The following is a 14,723-nucleotide window of genomic DNA, read 5'->3' on the forward strand; positions in this document are numbered from 1 at the left end:
AGCCTAATGATTTAACTCTAAAAGTGAATAAATGAGCATAAATTAACTTGGAAAGAACACAATCACAGAAGATGCATGACTGGAGTCAAATGATCAACAATAAAGGGTTGGGAATTCGGTGATAGTTGCGATTGTATGTTCTTATCCTTTGAAATATGATTGGGATTTGACCACCAAGTATCAAATAAGTTTAAAAAGTATAGTTCTGTCACCTTAACATCAGCTCTTGTCAACAATGCTCAAAGGAAACAGCACTGCTTTCTTTCACTTAGATTCTGTGGTACCGGTCCGGTCTCTTTTTCAGAACTCCATACCATCGCTTTTCTCCTCAGCTATGTCGGGCTCGTGAAGCCGTCTATGAACGGGTCCAACAGGTCCAACGGGTCACGCCTGTGAGTGTCACTCATTGGTAGCTGCTTGCTGTCCAGTAGGCAGTGAAAGCCTTGTTCAGCAAGCTCAGGCTGCAGGCTGAGACTCTGGTGACAGATATGACCAAATCTTGTCAGCCGTCGTTCTTAGTTTCAAAGTTCTTATTAACAAGCTCTTGCTTGTGGACTGATTGGGCTGATCTCCATCAACAAGGAGTACCTGAAGAGGCAGGACGGGGGAGACGTGGACTGATGCAGAGGAAACGATCTCTGCATCAATGTGGGAAAGACTAAGGAGATGGTTGTGGACTTTAAGAGGGCAGACCTGCCAACATGTAGGCATTTTTCGTACTCGGCACACATTTTGATCATTAAGTATGCTTGTACGATTCGCTGCTCTCCAGGTACACATTTTGTTGCATGTCGCATTTCGCCAGTTTCAGGGTTATTGCTGTGGAGTGAAAGCTTTCGGCCAATCAGAGCGCTGCATTTTAACCCACTCGCCCAGCTGCCTCTCCTCGCCAAATGCTTCGAGCATTCAGTTCAATGCAGTGCCTCAGGCAAACCAGGCTGGCCGGATAACCGATCCCTCTTCGGCCGCTTGCTGTCATCACTGCCATTCGCCTGCATCAGGATAGTTCTCAGCCAATGCAAACAGCACTGAAAAGGTAAAAGTAAGATGTTGAGTTTCCCCAACGGTGTTGTCAACCACTCGTCAGAGTTACCGTTCATAGGGCTCTATGATTTCCACGCGGATGGAATTGCGTATTTTTGACAATGAAAGTGGAATCAACTGTAAAACGTGGAATTGTTGTTGTTTTCTCTAACATTATAAGTTTGTCACCTCAGCCGCATGAAAAAAAGAGGGTGGTATATTGTGACTCCTCCATAAATGATTGCACATACACTTACATATTTATGCACATTTGTATGGTCTCTGAATGACAAGGAATTATAATTAGAACTACTAGAATGTTTCTTCAGTATATGTCTTAATTTGGATTTTTTTTATGGAAAAAATGCTCTACAATTTAAACAGCTAAAACAGCTTAAATGTAAACTCTTTTCTTTATGACCTAAACACTTTTCCAGCAGTTCTGACAATAAATCTTGATTGGTGAAGTATATTATGTGTATATTATGTATCATGGTATCTCACTGGTGGGTCGGCAACAGTGGAGTGTACATGGTGGTGGGTTGTTGGGAGGTATGTATTCAAGACTGACAGGTCTGGTAAGGGAGGCCACACCCCCTCTCCTCTTTATCAGAAGAGCAGCTGTGGAGATGGTGTCTGCCTTTAAATATCTGGGCCTGCACATCTCTGTGACCTCACATGGGCACCCAACACAGCCAGCATCAAAAGGAAGGCCCGCCAATGCCTGCACTTTTTGAGGAGGCTGAAGAGGACTGGCCTCAGTCCTGCTGTCCTGACCTCGGTGTGTGGTGGAGAGCATACTGACATCCTCCATCACTGTCTGGTATGGGAACTGTTCTGTGGCTGACAGGAAGGTGCTGCAATTAGGGCTTGAATCTGCACAAAAAGTCATGGACAGCAGCCTCCCTTCCTCAGAGGACATGAAGGCATAAGTCTGTCCTCACCACTTTTTTTACTCTTTTAACATGCTGCTCGGTTTTTAACTGTGTAGAGGCGTGAGAGTTTTTCTCTTATGATTATTGTGCTCATAGCAGACATGTTATCAGTAGAGTTATGGAAGGTTATGTTCTGTTCCTGGTACCATGATGGCTACTCCTGATATGAATTGTTTAGCTTATGCTTTTAATATGATGATTGTTTTTATTTGATCAACATTGCTCTGTTTACTATTCCCATATGCATGTGCAATGAAGAACTGCTTGTTGCGAGTAACTGCAATGAAGAACAGCTTACACATACTGGCATACATACAGTATAGGATGCTCAACGCAATGAAGACATGCTTACATACCCACTATACGATTATGAGATGTTTATTTGTGTTGTTATAATAGAATTGTATCAAAAGGGGTTTGGAACACAATACAGGAATAACGTTCCCACCTGGATTCTTGATTTTAGTGACATAATAAAATTATGTCAAAAGGGGGGATTGTTAGAATTGGCTTTTACTTTTTCACTGAACTCATATAAATCACTGGTTGTGCTCATTAGAACAGTGTGACATTTTAACCTGATAAGCAGGAACCCGTAGAATCTTCAAGGCCCTCTTTGCTAGCTAGGTTTGCTAGAATAGATACACGCCTCAAGTACAACAACCATACATGTTTCATATTACATTTCCGTGAGTTCACTTCAGATAACTGACCAAAAGGACTTGGTTGCGTGAAAGTCCAACCTCTGTACGGGGCAGTCCCAGCCCAAGAAGATAAAATGTGACCAGCACCGGAAACGGGGCTCGCTCTGACTGAGATCCTGCGGGAGCTCTGCCATTCCGAGCCCAGCACTGCCATACTTTACCTGTGACCTGAATAAATATATCTGTGAACCAATGATTTCTCCGGTTTATCCTTGGGCTTCCAACAAAGAACTGGTCGTTAATAGTGGTGTCTGTGTCCAATCAGAATTTAGGATTTCTCAAGTAATAGGCGGGTGTTTGGCTACTACTGAGTCTAGAATTAGATGTTATTATGATTGCTATAAAACTAATTGGCGTAATTACTGCTCGGCAGGCACAGGGACTGGGCTGTCACTTAATACTGTGGGAAGTGAACTTTAGAGTTCTTGTGCCTTACATGCCTACTACGTTGTGGCTCAGGGCTGTAATGCTCCATGTAGCCAGAAACAACGGAAGTATCAGAGACGCTTTCACTGAGTCGGAATTTCATATTATGGCTTCCTACTGCTTCTGTGTGGATTCCCATCTCGACACAGTTGGTGGACACGGCAGTGATGCTCAGTGTCCCCATGCCATCTCTTGCCACATGCTTTCTTGCCACCTGCCTTAGCACTGTTATGAGGGCTTTGCTTTAAGGCAACAGATGATTTTGACGCAGATATATCTAAGTTGGCAAGCTCTGCTTTGATTTTGGAAGCTACGATGGTTTCCCAAGCCATCTGTGTAAGCTACTTAATGTAAAACATGGAAAGATGTTCAATATGCACAAGTTGAACATGGGTATGTATGCAAGAATGACGATCTGCAAGATTTTGAATGTGGGATCCCAGTTCGGGTTCGCATTCCATCTGTGTGGAATTTGCATGTTCTCCCTGTGTAAGCGTGGGTTCTCTCTGGGTTCTTCAGCTTCCTCCCACAGTCCAAAGACATGCAGGATGGGGATAGGTTCATTGATAACACTAAACTCCTCATAGCTGAGACTTTTACAGAAGAAGATATATTTAAAGTGATTAACTTCAAATTAACAGCACTGTCTACTGTACTGTAATGCCATATACATCACCATTCCAAATCATTGTTTAATTATTTTTTATTTTACAGTTAAAAAGACAAATACAGTAGTTCTACTGTTAATACACAGTCAATACAATAAGTTACTTATTAATTGCTGCCAGTTAGTTACTGTAAAAATCACAGTACATTTTTTACAGTGAAGTTACCAAATCAGATATCAACACATTTTGGAAAAAGACATGGAAAAAGAGACAGTGTGGGTTTAGGGTTCTTCAGGGTTGACAATGGACATTGTGATCATGAAGGAAATCCTTCAAAGAAAAGGCTCTCTCCAGTCCCTTTTAGGCTTCAAGTTCTTGGACCTTAAGAATTCTTCAATTTCAAGGCAGATTTTCCAGCCTGTTTTATTTATTTCACCTTACTTATGGTTACATTACTATTCTAACTCTTTCTAGCAGATACTTTCTAGATACCACCAGAGGCCATAAACCATAGTTTTTTTGCTTTAGTCCCACAGTATGAACAGTATTCCTAACAAACCCACACAGAGGGTTATGGGATGGGATGGACCATCCGAGCCATTCAGGAAGTACTCCACCCGAGACCAGGATCCATTATTGGGCAACGGTTTCACTCCCAAAGTCCAACACATCACATTATAGATGTCTACCACTCGTATCGGAGGTGCCCGAACATTCCTCTTGAAGTCTGGATGAAATGAACAAACACTAGTTAGACCTACAGGTCAGATCCTCTACAGAAAGTTTTAAGCAGAACATGTTTCTATTGTAAACTGGCAGAGCTGAAAGCTGAACTGAATTACCTAAATAACTAGGGATGCCCCGATACCACTTTTTTCAGACCAAGTACAAGTACTTACATTTGGGTACTTGCAGATACCGAGTACCGATATGAGTATTTAATAATCCCATAACAGTTCTTATACAGTGGCAAGAAAAAGTATGTGAACCTTTTGGAATTTCAAGTGTATTGACAAACATAATGTGTCTAAAATAATAATACAAAATCTGTCATGTCATTATTGAACACATTCATTCAAAATGGCAGTGGAAAAAGTAAGCGAACCCTCCCCCCCCCGGCAGCAATAACCTCAACCAGGCGCTTCCTGTAGCTGTGGATCAGACCTGCACATGGTTGGGAGGAATTTTAGCCCATTCTTCCTGGCAGAACTGCTTTAGCTCTGTCACATTCTTTGGACGTCTCATGTGTTTGGCCCTCTTCAAGTCAATCCTAGCATCTCTATTGGGTTGAGGTCTGGGCTCTGACTTGGCCACTCTAAAAGACGGATTTTGTTTTTCTGAACCCATTTTGTTGTGGACTTGCTCCGGTGTTTTTGGTTGTTGTCCTGTTGCATCACCCGCCTTTTACACAGTTTCAACTGACGTATAGACATTGTCACTTTCTCCTTAAGAATTGTCTGATATACTTGCGAATTCATCTTCCCCTCAATGATTCCAAGCTGGCCAGGCCCTGATGCAGCAAAGCAGGCCAAAATCATGAGGTTTCCTCCACCATACTTTATGGTTGGGATGATGTTTTCATGATGACATGCCATGCCCTTTCTACGCCAGATGTAGTGCTGTGTGTTTTTTCCAAATAGTTCAATCTTAGTTTCATCAGTCCACAAACCATTTTGCCAATACCGCTGTGGAGTGTCAATGTGCTCTTTTGCAAACTTCTGGCATGCAGCAATGTTCTTTTTAGTAAGCAGTGGCTTTTTTCGTGGTGTCCTGCCGTAGATACCCTGCTTGTTCAATGTTTTACGTATTGTAGACTCATGAACAGAGATGTTAGCCAGTTCCAATGATGCCTACAAATATTAAGTCATTCGGGGTGTTTCTTTACCTCATTGATTAGTCTTCGTTGTGCTCTTGGTGTCATTTTGACTGGATGCCAACTTCTTGGTAGAGTAGCAAAAGTCCCAAAGTGTCTCCATTTGTAGATTGTTTGCCTAACTGCAGACCGGTGGATTTCTAAAGTCTTTGAAATAACTTTGTAACCCTGGCCAGCTTTATGTAAATCAACAATTCTTGATCGTAGATCCTCTAAAAGCTCTTTTTGGCGAGGCATGGCTGACATAATTGTGTTCTTCTTGTGCAGAGCAAACTCCAAAAGTTTGAGAGGCTTTTATCAGTAAAAGTAGCTGTAGTCCACACCTCCAAACTTCTTGGGCCCTAGTTTCGTAGACCAGGCGCAGTCAGCACTCAGCGCACCTGCGCCACGCCGACGGGGTGTGTCCGCCTGGACTTTGCAAGTTTCGTGCACCGCGCAGGCTCGTGCAGGCACACCTCCCGTCTCGCCCACCAGCGCAAGTGGGAAAGAGGGAGGAGAAGAAGGCGTGAGTGGGAGACGAGGCGTGGACTGGGATTAACACAGCTGATTCAGATCTTCACCAATCAAATGAGCTCCTCTCCTCACCTTTAATACGTTAGGGGAGGTTCAGTGCAAGTTCCGTCACTTGACAACCCGATGACAGAAGCAGCGCCGCCGCTCCCACCACGCGCATCACGCGCTGTGCGTGCGTATCATAATAATAACAATGCCGATATTATAAAAAACAGGAGAGAGAGAGGGAGATGTTTTGGTCCGAGAAGCTGATTTTCCGTTACGCGTGCAATCCGCCTTTGATCTGACGTCAGATGTGACGGGACAATCTATATAGATATAAATTCACGTGTTGATTCAATTAGTTGCATTAAATAGTGTTTGTTGTGATTATTTATTGCATTTAAATGTGCCTGGAACTGTGGAAACCTGCCTGTGAGGTCTCGGCGACGTGTGTGTCGAAACTTGCATTACGCCGGCTCCGCCGCCCTGCGCTGCGCCACGAAACTAGGGCCCCTTATCTTAACACTCCAGACCCCAGGTGTGCTAAAAAGGTGCTAAAACCTGCTCCAATTAGCTTTTTTGAGGACATTAACTCAAGGGTTCACATACTTTTTCCAGCACTTTGAGTTTTTTTTTGGTTGTTATATTATCTCTTCACCAGAAACTAAAGACCATACTGACAGAGCAGCAACATGTGGATTTTCACTCTCCGTCTGCCTCCCATAACACCCAGGACCAAGTCTAGATTTCTCAGAACCTCCTGAAATATAACACAGTCTAAGGCTGTTGTTTGCTTGAGAGATCACAGGTAAAAATAATGCCAAGGTTGTGCTATTAAAATATGACTTGTTTGTTACCAGGTCCTATCGCCAAGAAAATGCCTCTCATGTCAACGAACTCATTGTCGTAACCATGCCAACCATTTTGCCATGCTGAGGGCTCTCCAGAGTTGTTTTTCCAGTAGGGGAGGCTTGCCATGTTCTAGGGACAAACACAAACAAACAGATATGCATGGAATGATTTTAACAAAAGATGTACTATAGTTTTATTGGTTGCAACAATACTAATCCATGTAATCCAGAATAGCTGCTAAATGGACCTTGAGGTGTCAACTGATGTTTCCAAAGTAAGAAGAAGTTTCTTGTAAATAAAGTTGTGGTTACATTCAGCGTAATACGTTTGGAGATGAAACAGATGATGAAATGCCTTGAAGGATCATACCAGTCTTATTCTTTTTTTATTTTTTAAGATTTTTTTTGAGGCATAGACGCCCTTTATTAGCAGTGGATAGATCGGAAACATGAGGAGAGAGAGGGGATGTGACATGCAGCAAAGGACCTCCGGCCGGGATTCGAACCGGGGTCGGCTGCGTATGTACGTTCGTACATGGTATGCGCTTAAACCACTCCGCCAACTGCGCGCCCATACCAGTCTTATTCTGACTTTCTCTCCATCAGCAGATGTACCTCCTGTCTTCAACACACCTTGAGAGCATCAGTGTTTAGTTGAGTAGAGCTCAGCCTCCCCGTTTTAACCTCCGTTCACTCACTAATGTGCATGTTGAAACGCTGTAAAAACACTAGACTGCTAAGTCTGTAGGTTTATGTGACTCAACCATGTGAAAATCAGTGCATTGTTTATTTGATCTGAAATAACTGTTTCACTACAAGCCTTTAAAATAAGTGCATTGATATAAGATCCCATCTGTGTCCGAAGCTAGAAGCAGGTTCTAGGTTCACCTGTTATTAATTTCATCTGATACAGTTTATGTCAGGAGCTAGCCGCTAATATCAAGTTCAGGAGAGTCTCATTTACTCAATAACAAGCACACTCTCTTTTTACTTTCTGCACAAGGAACACATGATCCCTTGGCTGCATCCCATTGGCTAAAAGTTCTCTGGCTGGCTCTGATTGCACTTTGTAACCAGGAAGCGGTGAGATAAACAATCTTGTTTGAGATACCGCTCATCATTGGTTTATAATCTACGATTCAATGTAGAGAAGAAGATCCCGTCAGAGAATGACAACACTCCCAGTATGAATATGAGGAAGATGTACTGGGAGAAGTGACTGTTGAGTCGTATCAGTGTCTAACATGTCTGAAATGTATAGTTGGCCTTCTTTATACTTTGCTTCCGCCCTCTGAGCTGTCAATAACAAAATAGCCAAGAGAGCCTTTGCGCTAAATGTGATTACGCCTGGAAAAATAGTTCCTCACAAGAAGTGAATTGACAAAATTTAAACAAACAAACAAAACATTTAATTTTGATAAACATGGTCGAGGTTTATGTAAACTAGGTGGCTGATGTTGTCAATGGAATATGGCATTTAGCATATGGCATTGACTCTGGTATGGTCCTTTTAATAAAAGTCATTAAGCAAGTTTTTTCCCTCAAGGCGAAACATTTTCCACCTGTTCAGACATATCTTCTGTCTGAATATGCTACAGTCTGACCTTGTGTCCACTAACATCTTTGCAGGTAAAGACAAGTACACGTTGTCCTAGTGAACATGATGATAGTGAAGTTACCTCAGTGATGAACCAGCCAGGATCTGCCACCAGAGTGAGAGGGGCCACAAACTTCCCTGCTTTGAAATGGAAACGTTCAGGGATCTCCTCTCTGCTATAGACATGCATGTTAGGAACCTGGGACAATAAGGAGTACACCTGACATAACACACACACACACACACACACACACACACACACACACACACACACACACACACACACACACACACACACAATGTTTAATAAATCAACAAACCAACAATCCCATAATAACCTCCCAATTATAATGGTCAATTTAAAGCATTTCATGAATGTTGTTGAATTCATACAAATAACTGGGTGGTGACCGTAAAGAGGTCACCACCCCTGGATATCATTTCCATTATGATCAGGACTCATAAATGAGGGTATGAGTGTGACGTTTGTGTCCCTTTATTGACACACTTTGCTAATTTACACAGTCAACATGTTCATGTGATGAAGAGGAGCTGGTGAGGTGGGACAAGAGACACTGTCTCTCCAGTGTACATTATACTCTATCTGTCCCTCTGGAATAAACCATCAATAAATACAGATATTTTCACCACAAAGACTATTTGAAAACTATAATCACAGCAGGGCCATGCAGAGACTTTTGGAGGGGCAGGTGCTTAAAGTTAAAAGGGGGCACATGGAGCATGAATTTGAAACACCATACAGAAACATACCTAGCAGTTGAATGGTAGCAACCCATATTCATAAAGAATGTAACATGGAATCACAACATACCATATAATTGTCCACACCTGCAGAATGAAATATGATCGTTAAACCACAATCTGATGCTCATAAAATACACACACACACAGTGACATTTCATACCTTTTCAAAAATTGTACTGTATAGCACATTTAATCCATTGATAAACTGTCCTTTAGTATTCCTAGTGCTTAATTAATAAAGTAAAAAATTAAAGAAATCTGATAAAGAAGCTGTTCTTTAATGATCAGAGTCTCAGTGACATCAGCAGGTGAGAGACTCCTTCTACGTGAAGAGAGCCGCTTGCTGCCACTGTCAGTTTTAGCTGTCTCTCTGCAGTTAGCAGTGTTTGTAGCTTAGCTCATCTCAAAATGCATTTTTGGGTCAGTGCGACTGATTCAGTGAAAGCAGGTAACAGTTCTCTTGGTTGGTGCTTCGCTAACATCAGTATCTCGCAAATTACACAACTGATCATGTTAGCTAGCTAACATCACTTAATGTTACTAGTCAGATGTTGGGTTTCCCCCAGCAGACAGCACAGACCGGACATATTCATTTTTCATCCTCATTATTCATCCTATTCATAATTCTTGTGTGATTGACGAGCACGTTCACACACAACCTGTCACTGACACTTTCAGTAGTTTTTTTTCGGTTGCTAAACAACAGTGGGACTATCCTGTATTCAGGGTCGCAGGGGGGCTGGAGCCGATCCTAGCTAACATTGGCGAAGGCAGGGTTCCCCCTGGACAGGTCGCCAGTCTATCCCAGGGCTGACATGTAGAGACGGACAGGTAACCAGTCTATCACAGGGCCGACATGTAGAGACAGACAGGTATCCAGACTATCACAGGGCTGACATGTAGAGAAAGACAGGTCCCCTTCCTACTTTGGACTGTGGGAGGAAGCCGGAGAACCTGGAGAGAACCCACGCTCACATGGGGAGAACATGCAGACTCCACACAAAAGGAACCCGAATCGGATTCGAACCTGGGACCCTCTCGCTGTGAGGCGACAGTGCTAACCACTACACCCAACTGGAGTCACGTGTAAAACTCTTAACAGTCTGCACAGCAGCAGATGGACCAAACTCTTGTTTCCCTTTTCATTGCTTGAACAGTTTAACCCACTTGTTTCCTGACTTCCTAACAATGCTTATAGTTAGGGCTGGCTGGGGGATTTATAATGACACACTGAGCCTGTCACGGCTTCGGAGCGTGGCTGAATATGCCATTGAATTCCGGACATTGGCAGCAGAGAGTGGGTGGAATGAGGCGTCGCTGCAGGCCATGTTTACTAGGGGTGGTGGAAAAAATCGATAATCGATTAATTGTGATTATGAAATGACCGATTATGAATCGATTATTAATTTTCCAAAAATCGATTATTTATATTTTTCAAAATGTAATACAATGGCGAGTCCTCCTGTTACTGGCTGTCATACAAGATTCAACCACAAAGTGGAGCTGTTAACTGTTTGTCACAACAAGACGCCTGTAACTGAGCCAGCGAGCTGAGCAAGTGTGTCGGCGCTAACGCTAACCAGGTGGTGCTAACGAGGTGAGCTAGGTGCGGGTGCTACGGCTGAAAAATGGAGGGAGAAAAGACAACAACCGGCGACCAACTAATCCACCCAGCTCCATCTGGGTTCAAAGCAAGCGTGTGGGTACATTTTGGTTTTCATGGGAAGTCTTCAAAAGATATTGACAGAGTGTATGTTGTCTGCAAGCTTTGCCACACTAAGCTGAAGTACTGTGGCAATACTAGCAACATGAGGGCTCTTGTGTATCCTTGCCTGGACAAGCTGGCCAAACGATACTTATGTATCCCTGGAACAAGCGTTGCTGCCGAAAGAGTGTTCTCCTCTGCGGGGGACATTGTGTCAGCACAAAGGAGTATGCTCACTCCACAACATGTGGACCAGCTGGTCTTCCTCCATAAGAATCTGGTTGTTCCAGAGCAATGAATATTGTTCAGTATATTTAATCACTGAAGTTGAAGTTACACAGCGTGTTCTGTTTTTATAACTGTGTACAGTATAGTTACGGCTACAGTCAAATGTGTGCAAGCTGGTTGTTCCAGAGCAATAAATATTGATCAGTGTTATTTGATCACTGAAGGTACACAGTGTGTTGTGTTCTGTTTTTATAACTGTGTACATTATAGCTATAAGGCTACAGTAAAATGTGTGTTGCGTCTGTCTTTCAAAAAAATAGACTTCAACTAATTTAAAGCTCATTTGTGACGTGTCCAAAAATACAAAGGGTCCATGATCAGTTAAAGTTTATTGTAACAAAAAAATCCAAGAATAAAAAAATGAGCCAACAAGCAATCAAAGCAATAAAAGAGAAAATTAATCTGTGGTTTTCAGTAAATAATAATAATAATAATAATAATTCAGCAACTGACTGATGTTGAGTAAATTGAAGATCAATAATCATTAATAATCAAATCGATAATCGTTAATAATCAAAAATCGGTCTGTAATCGAATCAAGACTTCAATAATCGAAATCGAATCAAATCGGGAAATTGGGCCAATTAACCACCCCTAGTGTTTACTAATGGATTAAGTGAAGTACTAAAGGATGAACTACTATCACACCCTGTGCCTCAAGACTTTAATGATTTAATTAATCAACAATCCGTACAGACAATCGATGTCATGAGCAACGCAGGGAGAAGCAGCTGTACATCTTCCCGTACTCGTACCCAGTTACATGCCAAAACAGCTGGGGCTGCCCACAGAGTTACTAGAAGAACCGCTGGAGGCTAGCGCACTCGACGGGAGACTGTTGACTCAAGTCACCACACGCACCTGCCCAGTCCAGCTCCAGCTGTCCGGTAACCATTTTTAACTAATTTCCTTGTTATTATTGACTCACCATTCATACCTCTGGTTTTGGAGCAACCCCTAATTAAACATAACCCTAAAATTTTTTTGTGATCAATTTTTTATTTATTTATTCAATCATTATTTACACATATTGGAGGGGGAAGCATCTTTACAGTCAAAAAGAAACAAAGGAAAAGCAAAATTATAAGAGCGTCCTTAGCAGTAATAAAGGCAGAGTGAAATATTGCTTGTTCTGATACCTGCTCCCCCTCTCCTCCCCGCATTCCCTCCAACCCACCCAATCTGTCCCCACTCTCTAAGCCTTAACATGATGAAATCAAAATGTTGAACAGAAAAACAAAAAACAACAACAAAAAGACAAAAAAAGAGGGGAAAAGGGAAAAGAAGAAGAGAAAAAAAAACACACGCACACATACCGCTCTCTCTCTCTCTCTATTGTAGGGGCTACAGCCCCAAGATTCTTGGATGTGACTTCTCAATGAACGAAAGATGAACTATTCACCTTTAAAAGATATACAGACAAAGGTCCCCTCCTAGCAGATGAGTAAACATTCTCCTTCAGCTCACTGGACCACTTGGAGGAAGTGTGAGTCCTCTTTATGGCTCGGTTAGAGTATTTACGAACCCTTAAATCAGAGCATCTACAAGATCTCCACGCACCCCCGAACAAGGAGGACCAGACCTTCAGAGTCACCAGACTTTGAGGCACCTAAACACATCTGGAAACTGATTAACACCTTTGTTTGACAGAGAGCCTCGATTGAAGTATAAAGGATAACACCATATCTCTTCCTCACCATTTGCTCCCAAGGCATGGTGAAGACCACTTCCTCCCCTCCTGGGAGTCATAAACTAATGACCTGGTCTGCTGGCATTCAGAGAGAGGTCACATGAACTCTGCAGGAAAACGTGTTCACATTTTGACCAATCCAAGAAAAGGATGAGATATGTGTTCAATATTAGTTTAAAACCATCCATAATAATCATTGAGGAATTATAAACATACTGGCGAACGTCCCGTTGTTCTACGACGAAGAACAGAGAAGTTACCAAAATTGCTAAAAATTAACATGGTCATTGTAATGGACATAACTACTGCACTCACGCAGTCAGACGAAAATATGTTTGCTCATTAATCTGCCCGCATCACCCAGGGACAAAATGCTTACTAAAGTTACCAAACTAGAATACTTTATTAGTGTTTTAGAGAAACACTTCCCAACAAAAAAACACTTATCTAATATTTATAAAAGGTTAGCAACGAGCGCTTTACAAAACACGGAGTACATTAAAGAAAAATGGGAATTGGAAATGAATGTTATAATTGAAGATCCTACATGGGAGGACATATGGGCAGGCTGCCATAAGGGAATTAATAGTCAATTATGGAAAGAGTTTGACTGGAAGGTAAAGATAAGATTTTTTAATACTCCTCTTGTTATCTCTTCATATGTGAAAAACTCTAATTTGGCACTATGTTGGCGAAAATGTGGAAATATTGGTGACACCACACACATCTTCTGGGACTGTCCAGTACTGCAAGGATTCTGGGGTGATATTAAAAAGGAAATCGATACTATCCTGGATATAGATGTTACTCTAGAACCAACGTTATTTTTGCTGGGAGCTATACCCAAAGATATATACAATGCAGACCAACGATATGCACTGAGGATTCTCTTACTGGTAGCGAAGAAAATGATTACAGTGAACTGGAAAGAGGTAAAACCACCAACTATAGGTCAATGGACCCAGAGACTGAAAAATGTATATATGATGGAGCGAATGACAGCTACTCTCCAGCTCACAATGGACACTTTCATGCAAAGATGGACTTGTATTTCAAGATACCTGGGTGTATAATAATGGGAATATGCGACGGAGTAATTTTGGGAGTTCCTCTTTGGAGAACCATGCTCAGCTACTATCTATAGATATCTGCTTTCCTACCTATTAATGTCAGGGTTGTTACTAATGTTTATATCATGACTATGTATATTTTCCCATTTACATTACCTTTCATTCTCTTGTACAGTCTAACATGCATTTTCAAAGTCATATGTCAGGACATGTTTTGTAAAATGGTTAAAATGTCTAAATAAAAAGTTCAAAAAAAAAAAAAAAAAAAAAAGTTACCAAACTTGTTTGGGCTAGCTTCATAGGTTTGCATTGTATGTGTTTGATCAAAGTTCCTTTCAACTCTACCTAAAATGATTTGTACAGAGAAATGTTTACAGTTCATGTTTCATTTGTTTGACCTATCATTCTGAGTGAGAACTATATGCCATGTGCCAACTTTGACCATAACGGCGAGATGGTGTTCAAACGTTCTAGTCATAGGATTGCATTTCGTTTTGTTAACAGTTTAAATCACAAAGATTTCGGACTGTAACTTGAACCGGTCCCTCTTGGACACGCCCCCTCGGTCAGCATAAAAGCTGCGTGTTAGAGACACCAGTTGAGCGTTCTTCCCTCCAGGAGCTTTTTGCGTCCAGGCGCTTCTTGCCCCCCCAGGCGCTGGCCATCCGGCCTTCGCCTCTCGCTTCTCTCTTT

The 14,723-nt window shown here is 42.0% G+C and overlaps 1 protein-coding gene across 1 annotated transcript in view; it reads right to left on the minus strand.

Moving 5' to 3' along the window:
- Nucleotides 1-3,773: 3,773 nt before the first annotated feature.
- Nucleotides 3,774-14,723, minus strand: part of enpp6 (ectonucleotide pyrophosphatase/phosphodiesterase 6) — a 67,433-nt gene continuing 56,483 nt past the window's right edge. The window contains exons 6-8 of the mRNA XM_084009565.1: nucleotides 8,595-8,732; nucleotides 6,922-7,045; nucleotides 3,774-4,423 (exon numbers count right to left, since the gene is read on the minus strand). Coding sequence (XP_083865691.1) covers nucleotides 4,221-4,423; nucleotides 6,922-7,045; nucleotides 8,595-8,732 — 465 coding nt within the window. The 3' untranslated portion in view covers nucleotides 3,774-4,220. The remainder of the gene's footprint in view (nucleotides 4,424-6,921; nucleotides 7,046-8,594; nucleotides 8,733-14,723) is intronic.

This window comes from Eutrigla gurnardus (genome assembly GCF_963514095.1).
Source record: "Eutrigla gurnardus genome assembly, chromosome: 5".
NCBI lineage: Eukaryota > Metazoa > Chordata > Actinopteri > Perciformes > Triglidae > Eutrigla > Eutrigla gurnardus.